The sequence below is a fragment of the Melopsittacus undulatus genome, chromosome 17, assembly GCF_012275295.1.
Source record: "Melopsittacus undulatus isolate bMelUnd1 chromosome 17, bMelUnd1.mat.Z, whole genome shotgun sequence".
Classification (NCBI taxonomy): Eukaryota; Metazoa; Chordata; class Aves; order Psittaciformes; family Psittaculidae; genus Melopsittacus; species Melopsittacus undulatus.
Window position 1 is genome coordinate 3,828,279 of NC_047543.1, and position 21,134 is coordinate 3,849,412.

Here is a 21,134-nt window from a genome sequence, read left to right on the forward strand (position 1 = left end):
GTTCACCTCCCTGCTTGGGTAATACTCATTGCTCTGTGCAGAACTGGGGGCTTGCTGAAAGATGGGAGTGAAAAGTAACTTCCAGTGCAGGTTGGAGGTGGGATAGCCCAGAGCTGTGCGTGTGTGTACCTGACACTGCTGTAAAACCTGCAGGCATGGGGCCGGCCTTGTTTCAGGGTGGGAAGGCTCCAGTGTGTGGTGCTAGGAACAGAGGAGCTGCCTCCATTCCTGCTTTTGCAGGGGCTGTTAGTGGATGTTAGGGGCAGTTTATCTGCTTTAGTGCCTGGGGAAGAAGAGCAGGATTGGCTCAGGTAAGGTGGTCTGGCAATGGATTGTGCTGCCATCATTAGACACAGCACAGGATCATAGAATGGTTAGGGTTGGAAAGGACCTTGAGATCACCCAGTTCCAAGGCCCTGCCATGGGTAGGGACACCTCATGTTAAACTATGCCACCCATGCTGCTTAATTATTTTTTCCCTTCTATTCCAACTGCATGTTCTTGTCCCATCCTTTGTGCTGAGAGCAGGCTCTGGGCTGGTCCTGCCACCTTCTAATCCATGACAAACCACTCTGGTCAGCCCCTTTGATCTGCTTGCTTTGAGGTCACAAAGCTGCTTGTGATAATACAAACAAGGGGCAGCTGAGGTCTCAGCTGACTTCAGTTTCCACAGATCCATCATAGGTAAGAGGGGAGAAATCCCCTGGTGTGGAGAGAAAACCCCTTGGAGGAGGTGTCCCCAGGCAGGGCACTTGTGCTGGGAAGGAGGATGGTCAGCTGTGCCCCTAGGATGTGACACCTCTACCGTCAGAACAGGACTTTGGGTTCTTGTTCCATATAGAAGAAGATGGGGGGAGAGGAAACCAGAGCCCCCTCTCAGCCCTCCTGATTGCTGCAGGATGCCACCACCCTTCCTCAGCACACACACGCTTTATTTTTAGGCTTGCCTCTCAACTCCAGCTCATTCTTTCTTAGGGTGACAAGGACTTTCCTCCCGCAACTACCCAGGTGGCACATCAGAAACCACAGCCCTGCCTGGGGCTGCTTCCCCTTCCTGCTCACATTAATCAGTTCATTCACCAGCAAGTGATGGGAAGCAGCACCTGGGACAGCACGAGAAGGGAGAGGACCCACTGGTATCTGCTCTGAGCTGGGTGGGAGCATCTGCACTTAGTGAGGCCTCGTAATGATTTACTTCCCTCTCATTCCAGTTTATCTCCCTCCCAGCCCAGATCCATTTGGCACTGAGGGCTTTTGAATGTATGTGCCTAGCTGAAGCGCTCGCAGGGAAGGAGGACTGATTAACAGCCATAGAGCCTGGGAGTGAAGAGGTTTTCCACAATGACTTGGAGAAGGGATTACAGGACTGCCCTGGTGTCCACCTGACTGTGACTGGGTGGGAGACACCTCTCCTGCTGTTGAGTTCACTGCAGATGAATGACCCCTTCCTGTAACAAGGGCCAGGCTTTTTTAATTGACTTTTTAAAGCAGATTTGAACCTGAGATTAGTTCCAGTCCCCCAGAGAAGTGGGAAAGGAAAGTTCTGTCTCTGTCTTGCTGGTGAAAGGCATTAAAATGGGTTAAATCCATCTTAGAAATGCACTTTTTCTTTTGCCTGTAACTTGTTCTGTGTATATTTAGCTAGGGTATTTGTGGCCTGAGGTGCAGCCTTGCACTGTTGTTGGGGGGCTGAGTTGTACTGGTTGAAATTTGGGTTGTAAGTCTCTGTTTTCTTAACATTCAGGAGCTTCACTATTTGCAGGTTTGGTTCTGGGTCACCTCTGAAGGGGCACAGGGAATTGCTGAGGGGTTGTTGGCTTTCTGCACGTCCCTGGTTCTGTTTCACATTGTGTGTGCCCTGGTTCAGAGCTCCTGCTTCCGCAGGCTGCAGCTCTTGCACGGATGAGCTCCCTGCACTTGGGGCTTCTGACCTAGTTGTGGTGAGCAAGACCTCATGTTTATTGAAGGAGCCTTGGGTTGAGACTGTTACTGTCTGGAGTTGTATTGTGGTGGTGAGGTCTTGAGATGCTCCTGACCACTGCTTGTACCTCTGGGCCGGATGCTGAAACTGCCCTAATACTTTCTCTCTAGGGAGAAACCATGACAGACATGTCTAGTGAAAGCAGAAATGGTGCTTAGGTTCAGCACTCACATGTCAAGCTGCACGTCTTCCGGTTTTCTATGGGGTTCCTTCCTTTTTCGTTCCATGGTTGTCATTAAGAGACAATGTCTTGTGAAGGGTGTTGATCATCCCTGTGTGCCTTGAAGCATGGGTTATTTGGGGAGGCCAGGAGGAAAAGGTCTGTGCACATCCACCCTGCCACATTGGCCTGCTTGAGTGGCAGAGCTGGGGTAGACAGGCAGCACATCACAACTGGCACAGCAGTTACTGCTTGGACCTCATGTGTCGGTGTTGTAGCCACCAGAGCTGTGGTCACTGCCTCTCCCTGTAGCAGTTTGCACAGGGATGAGGTATTTCATTACTGATTGCCCTTTTAGTGTAAAAGTGAACAGTAGAAGTTTCATGTTTCACACGAACATTGGTAAGTCACATTCAGGTGTACCCAGTGGAGTTAAAGCCATTGGGCTAAGAGTTAAAATAAAGGCTACTACTTAATCTGTTGGTGACTTGGTTACTCTACAGTGCATCAACAGAGGAAGGAAACCAGCTCTTGTTCTACTTAGTTTATTTTACAGGCTTTTTTCCTGCAGGGCTGCTATGGAGCTGGGTTGATCAGCAGGCAGCTCTTGACAGGACCAGAAGGAGATGATACCAACTACTGTGATACGTACGAGATGCATCCTATGGAGGAAATACCACAGAAAACCAAAGGTACTGTTTAAAAAATGGTATAATTTATTGTCCAATAATAGCAAAATAGAGTCAGTTTTCAGACTTGAGCAGGGAGCCAGGATCTTGGGCCACTGGTGATGTGATTCATGGCAGGAAGTGGCAAAGTTGTTTTGTCTGTTCAATTGTCTGGCTGATAAAAACCTGAAGGCTTCTCAGGCTGTAGAAGGGGAATGGCTTTTATCAGTCAGGGGACAAATGCAGCTGCATGTGCTGCAGTTCTCCTTGCTGGAATAAGTTAGGTGAAAGTACTTTGTGTGAGAAGGTATGGTTAAAGCAGTGTAGTTTCAGGGTACATTCAGGTACACATTTATCTTTCTCTGTAGAAAGCAGCTTTACATATATGCATATACATTGAGAATATGTTGTTACTGATGAAGAAAACTAACCTGAGCCTGTATTATGGGTATTCCTTGCTCTGGCAGGGTTCTCCTTAAGCCAGTGTCTTGCCTGAGTGAGGATTATAGGAGCAAACCCAGAACAAAAGACTCGTCAGTGTCAGCTGTAACCCCCATTTCAGAGGTCAGAGAAGCAACACTTGTGCATGTGTTACATGGACATCCTAACAGCAAATGCATTAAACAGTTGGATGGGGCACAGGCAGGTGATGAGGAGCAGAATGTGCTTTTTTCCCAATTCCCAGCTCTTGGCAACATCCCATAGCCCAGAGCCAAGTGGTTTATGAAGAAGAATTGATTTAATGATGATGGCAGCCAGCTGTAGAACTGGCAGCCTTGTCTGAAACCCAGCTAACTGAATTCTTTCCTTGGAAGGTTGATTTTAATTCTCCTGTCTCTAAAGGAATGTTTGTCAGCCTACGATCCAGAGCGTTCCCTGCAGCATTCCTAATGGATCTACCTGTGGTACTGAAAACAATATAAATGTCTTCTTCGTGTGGTTTGCTCCGTGTGGCTCTGTATGTCCATGGGAACAAGCCTCATGGTTTGCACAAAGCTGTCCAGCTGCTGTTCTGGAGGGTGAGGCTCTGCACCCACGCCAGCAGTTCCCAGGGTATTGCTCTGTCCTTAGGAATCTTGGCTCTTGTAGTAAAAGCACCAGCTGGCATCACATTCTGGGCTTCTTTTCCAGGTCTTTACATGACAATAATCTGTTGTTCAGCTGCCACTTTCCTTCCAAGTTCTGACCCTGGCAGTCATCTTGAACACATCACTGTCCTTTGCATTGAAATCACACCAGTGAATGGCATCTTTATTAGCATGGGCTGTGTGAATGCAAAACACGTTTTCAGTAGCTTATAAGTGAAATACAGATCTGACTTCCAAGCCAGCTGCTAAAGTCCTTCTAGAAGGACACATGATTGGGAAGGGAAAAGAAAGCCCATATTCCTGCTTATCTCTTGAGGTCAGCAAGCAATAACACAGAAGGCCCCATGCGTATGTGCCCGTCATGGCTGATAAAGCCAGATACAAGCAAGCTTCAGATACTGGTAAACTGGAGTGGCTGGACCATGGGCACAACTATATCCAGAATTTGAACGTTTTGCCTTAAGAAATGCCTGGATTTGTCCTGGGCTTAAGTCTTTAAAATCCTGAGGATCCTGGCACTTGGTTATTTGGAGCCTTGTGCCCTTTCAGAGGCGAAAGGAGACTTTCTTTCCAGAGTGAAGCAGCATTTCTAAAGAATTCAAGTCAATGTTGGGATGGAATCACTTGTGCTCCTTAGGATGCACCTTCTTTATAGGTGAAACACCAGATACAGGTGGAAGAGGAGTGGAATTTGTACTTTCCTTGAGAAACATACGAGTTTCCACAATAATATATGAAGTTATTGAAATTATATCTATCCTATGTATGGGTTTAGTATTAGTTATGGACATTTCTGAGGTTTCATGGGGGAAGGCAGAGTGAAGACTGGTGTGCTTGCATACTTCACAGCTTACAAGCTTGGAGCCTGAAGCTGCTGGTGCTGTTCTGGCTTGAAGACTGGATCAGTTCAATGGGCATCATTTTTGTAGGTATGGAAGAGCAACAGACAGTCCTGTTAAAAGCAACATTCAAAGCAAGGATGATGCTCTTGGAAGTTCTTGTATAATTCTTGTCTGTTTCTCTCAATATTTGTTGCTTTTAGGGAGAATGTTCTGAACATTTCTCATTTTGACTAGGAAAGACTGAAATAAAGGTGAAATGATGGGATGAGTTCTGGACTCACCAGGCTCCCTCTCCCTTGCGTTGCTGTTAGTCCCATCTTTACTGGAGTCTCTCCATCCATGGGAGTATTGGCTAGCAGTGTTTGTTTTCCTCTTTCCTACAGTAGTGGCAGGTCTTGCTCTACCAATAGTTCAGGACAGAGGATGTGTACGGAACTATTGCAGCTTGGTCAAAGCCTGCCTGGAGCTCTGCTCAAGGGGAGAAGGTTGTGGTTGTCTCTGTCTCCATGGCATAGGAGAACCTCTTGCTCTCGCGGCAGGTCGAGAGCTGCCAGAGGCGCTCCTGGCTCAGGCAGCCCAATTCCTTCAGAAGCTTGAAGAGGTCGTTGCGGAATTTGATGCCAATGAAGGCATAGAGGAAAGGATTGAGGCAGCATCGGAAGCAGGCCAGGGTGTAGGTCACATCATCTGCCACGTCCAGCTGCTTGCTCTCCTCACACGAGCTGGTGCGGTTGAAGGCTGAGATGGTCTTGGCCAGCATGACCCCATTGTAGGGCAGCTGGAAGACAACGAAGACAATGACCACGGCAATGATGACCTTGATGGCTTTATTCTTCTCGAAGTTGCGGGCCTGCAGTAATGTTTTGATGATGATGAGGTAGCAGGCAGACATGACCAGCAAGGGGAATAAGAAGCCAAAAACCATTTGGGACACTTTGATGCCAGCATTGAAGGTCTGCAAGTCGTGAGCGATGATGGAGCAATGGGGATTGTTGTTCACGTTATTTACACCACTGTGAACCAACTCGGGGATTGAGAGGATGAAGGCCAGGAGCCAAATGAGGATGCATGTAACCTTGCTGATGAATATCATCCGGGGACGAAAGCGGTGGGCTGAGGCAGCCTGGACAATGGCAAAGTACCTGTCAATGCTGATGGACAGGAGGAGCAGCATCCCACTGAAGAAACTCATTCTGCAGATGCAATACACAGCTTTGCAAGCAAACTTCCCAAAAAGCCAGTGCTTGGCTACAGTTATGGCCCAAAAGGGGAGAGTCAGCAGGAAGAGGATGTCTGCCAGAGCCAGGTTCAACAGGTAGATGTCTGTCATGGTTTTGAGCCTCTTGAAGTAGATGTAGGTGAGCACCACCAGCCCATTCCCCAGCAGCCCTGTGAAGCAGATGAGGGCATACATGGCTGGGAGGAAGACAGCGCGGAAGTTACGGACATCATCCTTCTCACACAGGACCTCGAACTCGTTGTAGTCGATGGTGGTGTTGGAGTCATAGTAATCAGTGACGTTGTTTCCAGCACAGACCTAGAACAGGGGAGAAAAGAAGAGTATTGGGACAGGTACCATGCCCCTCGTCAGGAGGGGAGCAGGATTACCCAGCCACGGCCAGCAGAGAAGTCCCAGGGAGTTCCCAAGCATTGGCTCATGCCAGCATCATGAAGGGCTGGCAAGGTCTCATGGCCAAAACCACTTCCCATAAGTACATGGGGTTTAGGGTTTTTTTTTAGGCTCAAAGTGGGAATTCCACCCGCACTGTTTAGTGCTCAGTCACAGTACCACCTGCAAACTCTCAAACCTGTGGCTGCTTTCCAGAGTGGTTCAGGACCCACGTTACAGCTCTTTGTATACAGTCAGCCCTTGGATAAAGAGTGAAAGATAACTCATCCTTCAGCATTCTCCTTCTCTCAGCAGGGACATTTCCTCTTGACTGATTACTCATGGCACTTTCTAACCTGAGCATTCCCTCCCTTCTCCTATCTGCAGTATTCCTATTGCTCACTTCTCACTTGCGGCAGTGCTAGAAGAAGGCTGCAGTGGTGGTGGTGGTTCCCAACAGCAGCAACCTGGCATGGTGAGGTCCCATCCCCACAGTGAGGGGTGAGCCCGCGGGTGCCTGGAGCTCCATGGGAGAATGAAGCTGGAGCCTCCTTGGGCTCTTTTCTCTGCTAAATTAATAGAGGTGTTGATGAGACTGGGAGGAAACCCAGAGTGAAGCAGGAAACTGTTATGGCGCTGGCACAAACACGTTGTTCGTGTCTCATTCAGGCTCCTGCCCCTGATTTAAGTTCTGATTATTCTTGTTTTATCTTCCTACACTGTCTTAACACACAGGGCAGAGTGAGCTTGTGGTCTCAGTGCCCTGTTTTTTTGAGCCTTATTAGTCTCCAGCACCTTCTCTCCATCGCACAGAGATGAAAGGTTTCCCCTGGATACCTCTGCCTGTTATAACCAAGTATCTTTGCGTGCTCTTCATCTCAGGCAGGTTTGGCTTTCACCACATCCTGCCTGCTAGCTGGAGGCATGCCACCAGAAGTGAAAGGGAAAAGAAACAGGCTGCAAAGCCCTCCCTGCTCTGCTGAGCCTCTTGGAGAGGTTTCTCTCTTTTCCTTCTTTCTTTCTTTCTTTCTTTCTTTCTTTCTTTCTTTCTTTCTTTCTTTCTTTCTTTCTTTCTTTCTTTCTTTCTTTCTTTCTTTCTTTCTTTCTTTCTTTCTTTCTTTCTTTCTTTCTTTCTTTCTTTCTTTCTTTCTTTCTTTCTTTCTTTCTGTCTGTCTGTCTGTCTGTCTGTCTGTCTGTCTGTCTGTCTGTCTGCTGGGGGCCATGGTGTGGCTGAGGCTGCTCCTGTGGTTATGAGAGCGCGAGCGCTGGGGCCAAGCTGTGGTTCAGGAGCAGGTCATGGCTCAGCTCCGTGCTCTGGGTTCTGCTTCCCCCTTCACATCTACTCTAAGCAGGAACAGGCAGAGGAAGATACTGAACTCCTCCTCCTTGAGCATATCAGCTCTTCAACACTGAATTCAGTTGTTGAAGACTGAGGACTTCAGCGCATTGACCAAGTGCTGCAGAGAGCATCGAGCTGGCTCTTCACAAGCGCTCAGCATAGGATGCTCTTGTCTTTCCTGAAAATGCTTGTTTTGGTGCTAAAGGGGATTTAGTTCTAACAGTCCAACCATCTTAAATGTCAGTGTCTGTCATTGCTTCTGTTCTTTGTTTTCATTCCTCTTGTGTGTTTTTTGTCCAGCTCCTGCTCTGCTGCCTCACCCCCCGTGCTGGCAGCAGCTGTGTCCCCACGCACCTTTCAGGGCTGTGGGTGGTTGCTTTTTGCCTGTCAGTGTTTTCAAACCCTCTCCCTCCCCACAACAAAAACATGACCGGATTTCAAGTGTTGCTTTTAACATCTTACCTGAAAAAACAGGGGCAGGCTGAGAACAAGAGTGACCTTTAATGGCTTGCCTGTGGAAGAAGGAGACACTGGGTTAGAGTTGGTAGTTGAGTGGGGCTTTCCACATGATGCTCACTGTGAAAAAGCAGTGGTGGCATCCTTGACCCTGCAGAACTCCCCACGGCTGGTTAACTAATGGTGAAGATGCTAACATGAGAACCTGGGGTCACATAACAAGGTACTGTCAGAACACAGATGAAGTCTCAGGAGTGTGTTCCTTCCAGTTTCACCTGTAGAGGCTGGTAGCTCAGGAGTGAACTTCTGCATCTTTCTTGTGTGGATGTTTTTTCCCCTGCAGACAGTCAGCAGCCTGTCTCCTGTGCCTGTTCTGAGCTCAGGGTGTAGCCTGCTCAACCCATGTGAAAGCAGAAAGCTGGGAATGCAGTACATTTGTCCCAGCTGCTCCCTGGCAGAACAGGAAAGCTCTGCTCCCATCACTGAAGCTGCCTGAAATTTATTGCTTGTGTCTAAATGTCAGAGTTGGCTTCTGCTGCCTTTGGATGGGGAGATGGAAGATGCTGACAGCTGGGAGGAAGAGCTGAGCTCAGAGCCAGATGTGATAATGGTGAGAGCAATCTCAGACGAGCAGTTCTTCCTGCTGTGGTTAGCAGAGGTATAGAGGCCAGTGAAAACTTTCTCTTTATTTAAAGCATGTGTCAGCATCTACCTCAGGCAGTTGTGAGTGAAATGATCTGACAGTCATGAGAAAGCCTCGGCCTCTGCTCTGGCATGAGCAGGAGATGTGCTGTTCCTTGAGGGAGAGTTGGCATTGGCTGTTCTGAGCATTGTGCTGCTCATCGTAGGATGTGTCTCTAGGCACTGGAGAGTTCCCTGCATCACTGTCACTCACTTCCCTGCTCGTTCATGATTCCATGATTATCTGGTTCAGGATCCCTGAGCAAGGCTGGGGCAGAGACAGGAGCTGCCTTCGGTTTTCAGCTGCCCATTGCTTCTAGGGAGTTTGGCTTTTCCACCCTGTTCTGTTTCTGCAGAGCCCCCTGGGACACAGGCATGGGGTCCTTGCCCTCTGCCTAAGGACCAGTCATTTGGGTCTTTGGCCTCAAGCTCCACCCTCTTAAACACCTGATTTCCAGGGGCCTCCTGGAGTTGATGCTTGTGTCTGCTTGGGGATGGACAATAACTGCGTCTGCTGGCCCAGGGCTGAGGCCTCAAAGCTAAGTCACCTCTTGGCTGCTGTATATAGAGAGGAGGCAGAGGAGAAGAGCCACTGACAGCCCAGAGAGGAAAGGCACCAACCTCAGCCCCTCTCCATCAGTGCCTTGCCCTTGGCATTCCTTGGGTTGCATCCTTCTGTTATCCCATGGAAGGGATGCGGTGCTGCCGGGTACCAGGCTGGTGCCCCCAGCACAGCCCCAGCCCTTCCTTAATCTGATGAGCCATGAGTGCACAGCCCTGGTGATCTGCTTTGCTTTTCTTGCCTTTTCTTTCCTAGCACTCTGTGAAGTGTCAAACAAAATAGGATGCTGCAGTGACTCAAATACTGACCCTGGAGCAGTTCAGCTGACTCATTCCTTTGAAGAGCATCGCTCTCTTTTCTCTCTCAGTTGCTGTTTCAAGTGCCTTAAATGTCAAATGACTTCAATAGTAAGAAGCTCATCCTGTTTGTCCCCTCTTTCTATACCCCCACCTCAGCTTACACATTTGCTAAGGCAGAATCAGGGAGGCAACGCAGCCTCATGGTCTTCCCACATGAATTCTTTGAGTGAGTGCCTGGGCAGACAGGACACAACTCTTAGGGGTCTGGGACAGGGGACAGAAGCAAATGAGTGGCAGGAAAGAAATGAGGCATGCACTGGTGTTTAATAGGTAATTCTAGGTATCGTTCTTTACTTTTTGCTTCTCTATCCTCACTCCCCTCTGGCAGTTTTCTGCTGTGGGTATTTTCCTAAAGTTTTGTTCCTCAAAATACCAAGAAGAAAAACCCCCTCAAAAGTCCCCACAAACAGTTGCACTGAAACCTCATTTATAGAAAGAGCAAAAACCCATTGCAGCAAATGAGTCAGACGCATTACAAAGCCCTACATCAGGTGCTGCAGTTCTCAAAAGCACACTCCTGTCCTGCAGGACCTGGGAAAAGGAGGAAAGGAGAATTGCTCCATGCAGATGAAAGAGGGAAGGGGTCTGCTCTCTGCTGTTGATGCAGGGCATGGGCAGAGGAGGCAGCAACCCATCAGTTTTGAGACTCTTCCTCTATGGAGTAAGCACAAGGGGTGGGATTCATCCCTCTGAACTCAAGCCCTTGACATCTGGTTGAGGCTCCCTCGACAGCAAAGGGAAAGACCTGGGTGGTTTTGGTGTTTTGAAGTCATGATTCAGCTGCCAAGGGGTGGGCATCAGGGGGCAGGTTCATTCCCTGCTGTGGCAGAAGGGTCAGTGAGTTTAGACAGGAGTATCCCATCCAGTTTATCTGAATCTCCCTCAGCATCAGCAGCAAACCTGAAGATAAAAGCAGCTGTAGGAGCAGTGAATCCAGATGTGCCCAGAGAAGTCAGAAGTATTTGGTAGGAGAAAGTCTACACAGAGGAGGGAAGAGGAGCAGAAACAGTGGTGTAGGATGGTTAAACTGGAGTGGAATCCTGCAGGACAAAGCCCTGGCTCAGCTCTGACCCAAGCAGGTCAAGCAATGCAGGAGCAGAGCTGCTCCTCCCTGCTGGTGCTGGGGAATGCATGGGATGAACAGCAGGAGTCAGGAATGCTTTAGGGAGCACTGGCACAGCTGAACAAGCCTGCTCTGGCTAAACCCTTGTGGTGAAAGAATCATCTTCTGTTGGCCAGAGCTGCAGAGCAAAGGTTTCAGTCTCAGGCACCTCACGTGTGTAGGCGGTGAGTAATGTACTGTTTATCTCTTGAACCATGGTTTTGGTGCCTTTTCACCATCACAGTCATAGGGTTTTGGGTGAAGAACCGGCTATTTCTGAGAAGAGTTAATCATACCCGAGTGCTGTAATGACTACTGGCAGCTACCCCCTCTGTCCCTCTGCTCCTTACAACTGGCACAGGAAGGAGACCATCATCTCAGGAGTGCACAGACGTAATGGAACGAAGTTGCGCTTTTATTGTGTGTTCAAACACGTGTTAGAGAAGAAAATGAGTTACCTGCCACCTCCCTTTTTAGGACATTGTGAATCCAAAGACAAGATAAGCAGAGATAGCATCATTCTTAAGTGAGCCAATTGTGTTTCCTATGTAACTGTTAACAAGAAGCAATCCAGCTGTGCATCTTCCGAAATGGCTATTCTGGAATATTCCACTGAAGTATAATAGTAGGGCAGGAAAAGCAGGAAACTTGTGCTACTTTTCTTGTCAGGTTCTCACTAATTCTTTCTTTTTCCTGCCACAATAAACCCGTGGGGTTGGGATGCTCAGGGAACCCTCTTGCATCCCAGCTAATCTAAAGCTGTGATTTAAAAATGGTACAGAGAAAAGGCAGTGACACCTCCCATTGCACCACAGCTTACACCTGGAACAGAGCTTTACTGGGGTGAACTGCCAAGGCTCTCACCATCCTTATTGCAGCTCTGACTGTGCTGGCTGGCATGGAGAGGTAGTGGTTGTTTTGTAAGCCCTGTTTGGTTGATCTGGTTATAAACCAATTTACCCACTTGAGCTATTGCATTTGTCCCTCTTCCCTGCGCTCCCTGGCAACTGGGAGTAGTGTGTGCAAATATGTGAGCAATAAAAACCCCAAAGCCCATAGAAAAAGGAACAAATCAGAGCCTGAGAGGCAAGAAGAGCGTGCACCTTATCTGCCCCATTGTGGACCCACAGTGCCACCCCTTGCCATGGCCACCCACCTACTAGAGCTCCTGGAGGCTGCTGCCTGCACAGCTCTACCTGAGAAACAACAACAAACGGCAAAAGGAAGCATGAAGCTTTCAGCAGCAGCCACTGTGCTTGCCCCTGTGCTAAGGGAGGTCATGCTCCAAAGAGCTCACTTGCTCTCCCCTGGTGCTTTGGGACAGGGTGATGCAGAGGGACAGACCCCTGTGAGTGCACTGACCCGGGGCTATCCCAGCGCAGAGCAAGCACAAATCCCAGCTCTTTATAGCAAAGCTCTGCTGCTGCACTGGAGGTATTTGTTAATAGAAACCCTTTGCAAGAGACTGAACAGACTCAGCAATAACTCACACAAACTTGCTCCTAATTCCGTGATTCATTCACTGAGAGCATTCCTTGTCTTAATTTGTTTTTAAGAACATAGAAGGAAAGGTACAAATTATGTGAGAAGAGCTCATTTGCTTCAGGACAAAACAGCCCCCGAAAATTGCTTCCGAGCCTGTTTTATGTGTGTGTTTCTGAAGTAATTGATTCGAGGTTTTCTGAGCTTGTCAAAGGGAGCTGTGCCCTTTTTATAGCGCTGCATATGAGGAAGATGAAAGTCATTTGTGTTGTTAAATGCTCTGTTAAAAGTGCTCCATCTATGTGACACAGGACATGAATTTGGGCATTGTTAATAAAGCTGAAGACAAGCCAGAGGCTGCAGAACAGGTACTCACCACCCTCCATGGTCTGGTCTCAGAGATGCAGGCACGAGGTTAGTGAGAGCATCGCATGTCCCAGCGCAGCCTCCCCACACTGCAGCTCCTGCCAGAGACCCTCTTTGGGAAACTCTCTTTTATACTTCCTGCACCCCTGCAAGCTCACGGCACGCCCTGGTGCCACTGACACTCACTGGACCCTCCTCCTCCTCCTCATGCCTTCAGCAGCACGGGAGAGCCGTGCCCGGTGCCACGCTGCCGTCATGCGCTTGGGGGTTCAGGTGCTTCCTCAGTGCCTGCACCGCAGCACGCGTTGTACTGACACCCGTCAGATGAAGTGGGATCTGCTTTTGCACTGACACATGAGAAACTGTCATTGAAGGGACAAGAGGGAAGTCTCCTTCCTTGTCATCTCTCTGCCTGCACGTCAGACCCTGAGGACATGAGAGAAGGTGTTCAACTGCCACATGAAACATCTCTGCGTGCAGGAGTGCCAGTGGCCACATCCTTCACTGCTCTCCCATCTGCTTGCAGCATCCTCTGCAAAGCAAGTGGCTTCAGCCACTTCAGTACCTTTCCTACACACTAAATGCTATGGCCAGTGAATTCCATGGCTCTCGAGGAAAGGAAACACTTCCCTGTTGGGAAAAGCCAATTTGTTCTCCTCTAGCATAGTTTAGAGCTGGAAGATCTGAAGATTTGCTGTTGTTAGAAATAACAAGATTACAGTGGTATGTTTCTATTTGAATTACTCTAAGATACCATAAGGCTAACCACAGCCAAAACAGGAGAATTCAAGTATGTAAGAGTCTGATCCTAAACCTAAACTGATCGCCTTGCCTTGAACACCAACCGCTCCAGCATGAAGCCAGATGTTTCCCTCTCTAGCTCTCTCAAGCCCAAATGAAATATACCTGAAGTGGAGGATCCTGTGTAAAACCCATCCACAGCCCAGCTGTCACTTAAGAACCTCCTCAGTGCTCCCCTCTCAGTAGGGCCATCACTGCTGTGGTTCTGATCCCATTCTGGGTGCTTCATGGGCAGGATGCTGGTGCTTGGAGGTGTATCAGTGTTTCTATCTGGCGCCACAGGAGCTGCCCTGCGCTGCCCTTCGCGCTCCCAGTGCACATCACTGCTTTTCTCACTGGGTGAGAAGCACACTGGTTTCTCACTTATCTCCCCAGGCACATGCAGTTCACATCTCTGAGAGTCTATTTACTGCTCTGTTTGCTCTTTGTTGGTCGATTATCCAGGCAGGTACTGCCTGAGAGAGCTTTATCTTGTAACCGCTTCCGCCAAGCGGGACTAGAGAAGAAAGACTTCTCTCAGGTACAGGCAGAATACTTGGAAATGGTGGGTGTAAAGCTTTGAAACAAAGCCTTGATGCTGGCTGTGCAGTGGTGGGTGTGTGGAGAGGCACCAGCACCCAGGTTTGCTCTGTACTCACTGCTGCAGAGGGAGAGACAGTGTCTGGGTGAATCCATCCACAGTGAGACAGAATCCATCCAAGCCAGACAGGGAGAGAAAGCAGCCAAGCAGCTGGTTGCACTTTGTTTTCTGCACAGACTCCCAAGCTTTAACTTCAGCGTTTCAGGACGTGCCAAGGTCTGTGTTGTCGGAGCCAATCCAAGCAAATTGTTTTCCCTAAAAAAAGAATGGGAATATTTTAAAATAAACAGTTTACTCTGTCTTTATGACACTGAATCTTCTTGTGCAGTCATGCCTTACACCTAGGCAGTTCTCAAAGCAGTTATTAAAGCTTTGCTTAATTTGATTGTGTGTATTTGCAGTCTATTTCATGCCTTAGTGATCCTGTCTCTTTGACATATTCCCTTTAACGTGTGTATCCCGTGAGTAACTGGCAGTGCCAGGCCTGAGCTGTGCCTAGGAAAGCCACACTGGGCTGGTTGCTCACCAGAACACATTTGTTACTCTAAAGTTAAATTAACTATATATATATATATATGTAAATATGAAAGCCAAGTAACCAGGTATTTTCAGTCTTCTATTAGAAACTCTGCTTACCTCCACTGCAGGAAGGGTGGGAATCAGCAGTGAGAATCTGCTGCCCAGGACACAGCACTTGGACCTGGGTGGCAGTTGTTCATCAATGTGATTTCTCAAAAGCAAATGCAGCTCCTAACAAATTCCCCAGGAAGTTAGCTCAGAAAGAAGGAATTCAGTTCAGGTTGGTTCCACTTCATCTGAAACACTGAATTTGCTGAACTGAATCAAAACAAGTAACGTGGAATTGAGCTGACGTGAAACTGTAGCTCGTTCAGCAATGAAATATCTCATGGGAATCTGTGTGATGTACGTCTGTGTGTGAGGTTGGACTTCCTGCAGTCTGTCCCTCAGCTAAGTCACTTGGACAAGCCAAGATGGAAAGGATCCCAATGCTGGGGAGACGGTGCCTGGCCAGCCCGGGCTGTGTGATCTTAGAAAGCAGAACTGTTGAAGCTCTAATGTACAGTTCATTCTGAGGAGAGCACAGCCCAGGATGGTTTTGCATCCTCAACTCAAACCCTGCCTGTATTTTCCACTAGTTTGCTGTAAGTGAATCGAGATGAAACCAGCCCCAAAAGGCACTCGCCCAGCCGTGGTGGGTCCAGGTGGGCGCAGCTGCTCTCACCCAGATCAGCACACTGGTTTTGCATACAAGTAAAAGGATCCTACTCCAAACCCATATATTGCAGGTCCCTTGCAATCTGCTGACCTGTCCTTCTCTTGCCTTGCACCCTGCCACAGGACAAGATGCCATGGAGCTCCGAAGGAAGCACCAGCTCCATCCCCCTGCTCTCTGCTTTGCTCCTTCACTGACCGAAAGCACCAGGAAGGGTTTCTCCCCTTCACTAGAGGAAGACAGAGTCACCCAGAGAGAAGCACTGGTGAATCAAGGGTGAACCTTATTCTAACTGCTCACTTCCCAGTCACATCCCTCCTCTTACGTCAAGGAGGGACACTGATGTCTTCTCTGCTCTTAGTTTTGCCCAGCAGTGACACAACAAGACCTTGGGATCTCCCATGTCCAGCTTTGCCTCCTGCCCAAACCTCCCCCTCAGCTCCCCGGCTACTGAGCTGGCATTTGGAAGGCACACAGGGAAAGTTTGTGTGCTGATGTCAGGAGGTTTGCTTGTGGAAGGAGCCTCAACAGAGTTGTCCTTCAGGCAAACAAAATAGCAGAAGTTAAAACTATGAGTAAATTCCTGACATTAAGAGCAGTCCGAGCTGGGAATCCTCACCAAGAGGAGCTCTTAGAGTGGTTGTAGGGGGATGCCCTGAAAAACATCTCATGATTGTGATCTCACCATGAGGTTAATAAAAGATCCTTATCCTCCCAGCAGAGGAAGCAATCAGTGCATCAGGCAGGCTCCTATCAGCAACGTGCAGTTGCCCATGATGCCGGTTATGCAGCCGCAGGAGGGCAGAGCACATGCTGGGTGCCACTGGGAAGTCACCTTCCCCCTGCCTGCGTCATGCCACGGGTGATGGCCTTTGTCCCCAGTTTATTTTTGGAGAATAAAAGCAGAAAAAGGGCAGTTTTAGTGGGCTGGCATCTGCTCTGCACTGAAGCAGCTTCCCAGCAGTGCAGGAGCTGAGCCGTGAGGAGGGAAACGTACTCAGAGATGGAGACTGGCAGAGACACAGCCCCTCTGCTTGCCACTGCTGGTCCCTAGCCCCTGTGCTGGTGGCTCCTCTGTGCCCTCAGCCCAGGCTTGGTGGCTTCCTATGAGATCTGCTTCAGTTTGTGCCCACACCACCAGGTCCATTTGTATATAGAGGGGCCTATGATGAACAGACAGATCCTTTCTGGCCTGAACTAACGTGAGAAACAGTTCAGGCCCCAGAATAACAGGTGGGGAAAGGAGAGAAGATAAGAAATAGGAAGGAAGTGGTCCACAGCCATCGGTTATGTCTAGAGAGTGTTTTGAAGCCTTCCCTGTTCTTCATTCCCTAGTGAGCAATAACTTGTTTAGAGAGATAAAGAGAGAGCATTAGGTCTCCTAAAGAAAACTGAGGGTTAAGGCATCTGCTGACCATACAGGGAGCATCCTTCCTGCAAGCTGGTGTTACTGTGTTCAAAAGGTGCAAGATGTAACACCAGTCCCCTGTTGTCTTTGAAAGAAAGCTGGATACAGAAACAGGGAATAACCCTGTCAGTAGTTTCTCCAAGGGCAGCTCATCCAGTCATCGCTGTCAGACATCTGGGATTCTTCATCCCTGGCCTTAAAAAATGATAATGAGCAAACCAGATTTGATTTTTCACTCTGTTGTTACTGTCACTCTTTCTGGAATTGGTACCAGGATTAAATGACCTTTTCCTTGCCTTCTTCATAGAATTGAGTGAAAAAAAGGGCAAAGTGAAACTAGCTGTTTACAGAAACTACAGACTTCTCGAAGTCACAAGTGAGGATTTACGACAAAATAAGACACCAGCCTGATAACTGCAAAACCACTTCAAAAAACCCCTTGAAGGCTGTGGAAGAAAAAGCATCAAAGTGAAAGAAGGGAACTGAGAACAACAAGAGACGGACTTAAACCAGAGCAGGATCCCTGCTCTCAAGCCACCAGCGTAGTAGCTGGTCTCCACTCAGTTACCCAAGGTGCCTAGAGAGCTTCAAGCTGATTCCTAGCCTCTGCTAAAGTGGTACCTGCATCCTATTACAGCACTCACAGCATCTATCACAGCATCCAGACCTGCATTTCTCTGCCCAGGCATGCAGTAGGAGTCATTGGGAGCTGACAACAAAGTCAAGGCTCAAATCCGGAATTCCCTGCTCCATCCCAACTGTGATAAGGACCATTCTGACAGTGGCCAGATCCTGAACACCACACACTTGTTGGTCCCGTTTCCCAACAGTGCCAGTACTTCTTCCCAAGTCCTACCTCAGTCTCCCTCTCTCAGTTTAAAGCCATTATTTCTCTTTCCTGAAGTGTCCAAGGACATACTGATAAATTCACATGCACAGACTAAAGTTGATTAGTTAACCTGTATTAAGCCCACACAAAGACACTCTTACTGGGAATTAACATGATCTTGATTCAGTTTATCTTAATTCACATTGAAAATTAAACGAGTGCAGCTATAAATTCTCCTTATGGACTAACTGAATCATGTGTAGCAGGATTGCTGAGCAGGGGCATGTCAAGTTATCCAAGAGCAGAGTGGAAATTGCATCCATTTGCCTGGGAAAACGAGCTGGAGATGCAGGGAGAGACCAACCCTTCTTGGCAGGAGACACATGCCCAGACCAGCCTTTGCTGGTGCAGAAGTGGTTTCCTTCAATGCCCCTGCACACAGGATTCTTCCCTGGGATCCCTTTGTCACAGCTGAAGCATTTTTCACAACAGCTCTTTGTTAGAAAGCCGGAAAAAGGAAAGGAAGAAGATAGATTCCGTGTTCTTTTTAATGCTTTTCTCTTTGCCATCACCTGGATGAAGCTAGAAACCCATAACTGCCACTCAGTTGCAAACAGGAGAGTGCAGGTAAGCTCACGTGCAGTACCTGATGCATTGGTACAACACAATGCGCAGCCTTACAACGTGGGGGGAGTTCAATGCACAGCCCTGTTACAGTCATGCTGCTGGCTGGCACTTCCTAGGTATTACACAGAAGCAGAGTAAGAGCTAGGAGCAGTTTGCACCCAAGGGTACAACGGTGTTTTCCTGCGCTCCGGCTCCACACAGGCAGTTGCAGGAGGCTTAGAGACGCCTGGTGGCAGCGCTTGGTCCAGCTCATGCACCTCTGCAAGCTCCCAGCCTGTGCTGCTGCTCATCCGGAGCCAGTGGGGAGCAGGATTCTCAATATTCCAGCAGTTGGGACTGCTGGGAACACTTGTCAGTTGAAGGGGTGGAAGGAGAGGTAAGCACAGGAGTGTAGATAGTGTGTCAGCACAGGGTGTTGGGGTAATGGCCAGTCCTGTGGCATTTTCTTAAAGCAGCTTTTGATAAATTGAGAAAATAATCCAAAATAGCTTTTTTTATTATTAAATAAAAAGCCAGGGCTGCCCAGCTGGGGCTCAGCACAACAGCTGGGAGGAAGAGAGGGATAAATACACCATCATGGGCCCTCAAGATAGAGCCTGCTCTGTAACTGGAGACCCAGCTGCCGCACATCAGCACATGATGCTGCAAGTGGCAGCTCCCATTTCCCCACACACCATGGGCTGGCCCTTGCCTCCATTTGTGCCAGGCTTCAGCTTTACTTTGACATTTCATCCCTCTAAAGCTCAATTAATCTGTTTTCTTTCTTGCTTTCTGTCACAGGGATAATCCTTTCTGCAAGCACAGATTCTACATCTGAAGCCCTCATTTTGCTGTAAGCACATCAGCTTTGCAAACCCTCCACGTGATGTATATGCAGGCGATTATTTTGCTTAAACCCCCAAGAAGTTTGGGGATTTTGTTCCTCCTAAAGTTTAGCTCCTGCACAAACATCAGACTTTTGTCTTTCACGGGACACTGACCACAGTCATGTAGACAGGCGAGTGCTTTGGGAGGGTATTAAGGTGCATAAACCACCTGTATTTTACAAGGAGCAAAGCACTGCACCTCTGGAATTGCTTTTGAACAATCTCATAAGGTGCCTGGTTCATACTTAAACATCTAAACCCTTTCACTGTTTCCCTTTTGGGGCCTGCTCCATGCTGTGGGCCTGTTCTTGTAGTTCAGTTTTATAGGTCAGAAGGTTTTTTTGGTGATAAAATCTAATAATTACAGTAATGCAATAATAAAAAAAAACCCAAAAAACCCTCTAAGAACTTTCTTTTTTCTTTTTTTTTAACCCAGGCTTCTTCATAACCTTTACAAAATGTATTTTTGTGGTGAGATAAAAGCATAGTTTTAAGAAGTAACCAGCGCAGAAGGAACCTTTGCCTACTTGACTTTCCCTGCAGAAGGCACAGAACAGCAGAGCCGTGGGGATGGCAGAGGTCACAAAACATGAAGCAGGCTCAGAAAACACATGGGTGTTTCATGAAGATTAAAAACAAAGCAAAGAAAACAACTCCCTCACCGTGATGCAATGCTTTGGATTTGCCTCTTCACTTCCGTGTCAGTCCCTGTGGGTGTGAGACTTGCCAGCTCTGAGGCACCCAGGGGGGCCCCAACAACTGTCTCCCGTGGTACAAGTGCTCTCAGCACCCAAAGCACAGCCTGCACCCACATCAGCATGTCCCCAAGGGGCTAAGGGTCACTCACCACAGCTGGAGGAAGCAGGAGCCCTAGGAGATGACAGCCCTTTGCCACATAAAGCACACGAGGATCAGAAGAAGCAGACAGCTAACACCACAGAGCCCAGCAGACAAGAGCACAGCCCAGTCTTGGGCTTTATCTGCTCCATCCTCTTCATGGGAGGCAGCAGGTCCCACTGAGCCCCTCCAGGTGGGTGTGTGGGCTCATGAGGAGCTCCAATGAGCTGTTCTCCATCAGAGGTGTCAGGTGGGCAGCAGTTCCCAGCTGCAGCCTGGGGAGCAGAAGGGATGAGGAAGGGTTGTTACAGGAGCACAGCAAAGGAGCCGGGGCTCTCACCAGGCCAGTCCCTGATGCCCATGTCCCATGGGGGCTGGTCAGTGTTCAAACGCTGCCCACCAGGCATTTGTTCAGGTTTGCATGTGTTTGGAGGAGTTATTTTACCCTTGAAGTTGACTCCTACTCACTGAGGTGCAGCACACCCTGCATGTACCAAGTAATGACTGTTATTGCATACACCTTGAGAATACAGAGGAGATGAAAAGCACATGGGCCCTGCAGAAGACCAGCACAGAGAACTGTGGCATAAGGAGCATCTGCAGCACAGGTGTAGAACCTCCTCCTACTTCTGCACCAACTGATTCCACCTGAGCCCCTTTGTGGTCCAGGAAGCAGCTGGTACCATTTAAGTAATCAAACTCTGTTGGCAGCAACCATCATTCCAGAAAATGCTTTTTTAGAAGAGCAAAATGCAGTAAATAAATCTTCAGGTGTGTAGGTTAAGGTGTAATCTCTGTGTAACCAACATGCTTCATTAAAGGGAGCTCAGCTGACAGGACTCTGCTCCCAGTAGTTTGTGCATGATCTAGAGCACAAACAGATCAAGGATGGAATTAAGGGAATAAAACAGGAACAAGCAACCCCATTTGTTCTGAACTGCCACTGGCTCATTTCTGTGTGTGCATACAAGGCAGTGCCTCAGTAACAACTTCCAAGTATTATTTCCCCCACAGCTTCTCCCATTCATTGGTTTTAAAGATCCTTCTAGATGTAGCCAGTGTTCAAACACAAGTCAAGGCCAGCTCAGGGGTTTCTTTGGTTTTGCAAGCCCTTTTTCAGTGTAACTGTTTGTATGTTGGGTATGTCACTAATTAATTCCATGGTTTTATTCCCCTCTGGGCTCAAGCAGGAGGGCGGCTGGTGGAAGCCCTAAATGAAACACAGGCATTCCTTAAGAGACAAGAACCAGAGCACTG

General features: G+C 48.4%; 1 protein-coding gene across 1 annotated transcript; it reads right to left on the reverse strand.

Moving 5' to 3' along the window:
• Nucleotides 1-5,211: 5,211 nt before the first annotated feature.
• On the reverse strand, nt 5,212-8,180 carry CCR7 (C-C motif chemokine receptor 7). Its single transcript, XM_013127952.3, has 2 exons — nt 8,150-8,180; nt 5,212-6,276 (listed from the first exon to the last, which is right to left on the reverse strand). Exon 2 carries the CDS (start codon nt 6,151-6,153, stop codon nt 5,212-5,214), a length of 942 nt encoding a protein of 313 aa, XP_012983406.1. The 5' UTR covers nt 6,154-6,276; nt 8,150-8,180.
• Between the last annotated feature and the right edge of the window lie 12,954 nt (nt 8,181-21,134).

Excerpts from the sequence above, each read along its gene's own strand:
- CCR7 (XM_013127952.3), bottom strand. The coding sequence starts at position 6,153 with ATGTATGCCCTCATCTGCTTCACAGGGCTGCTGGGGAATGGGCTGGTG.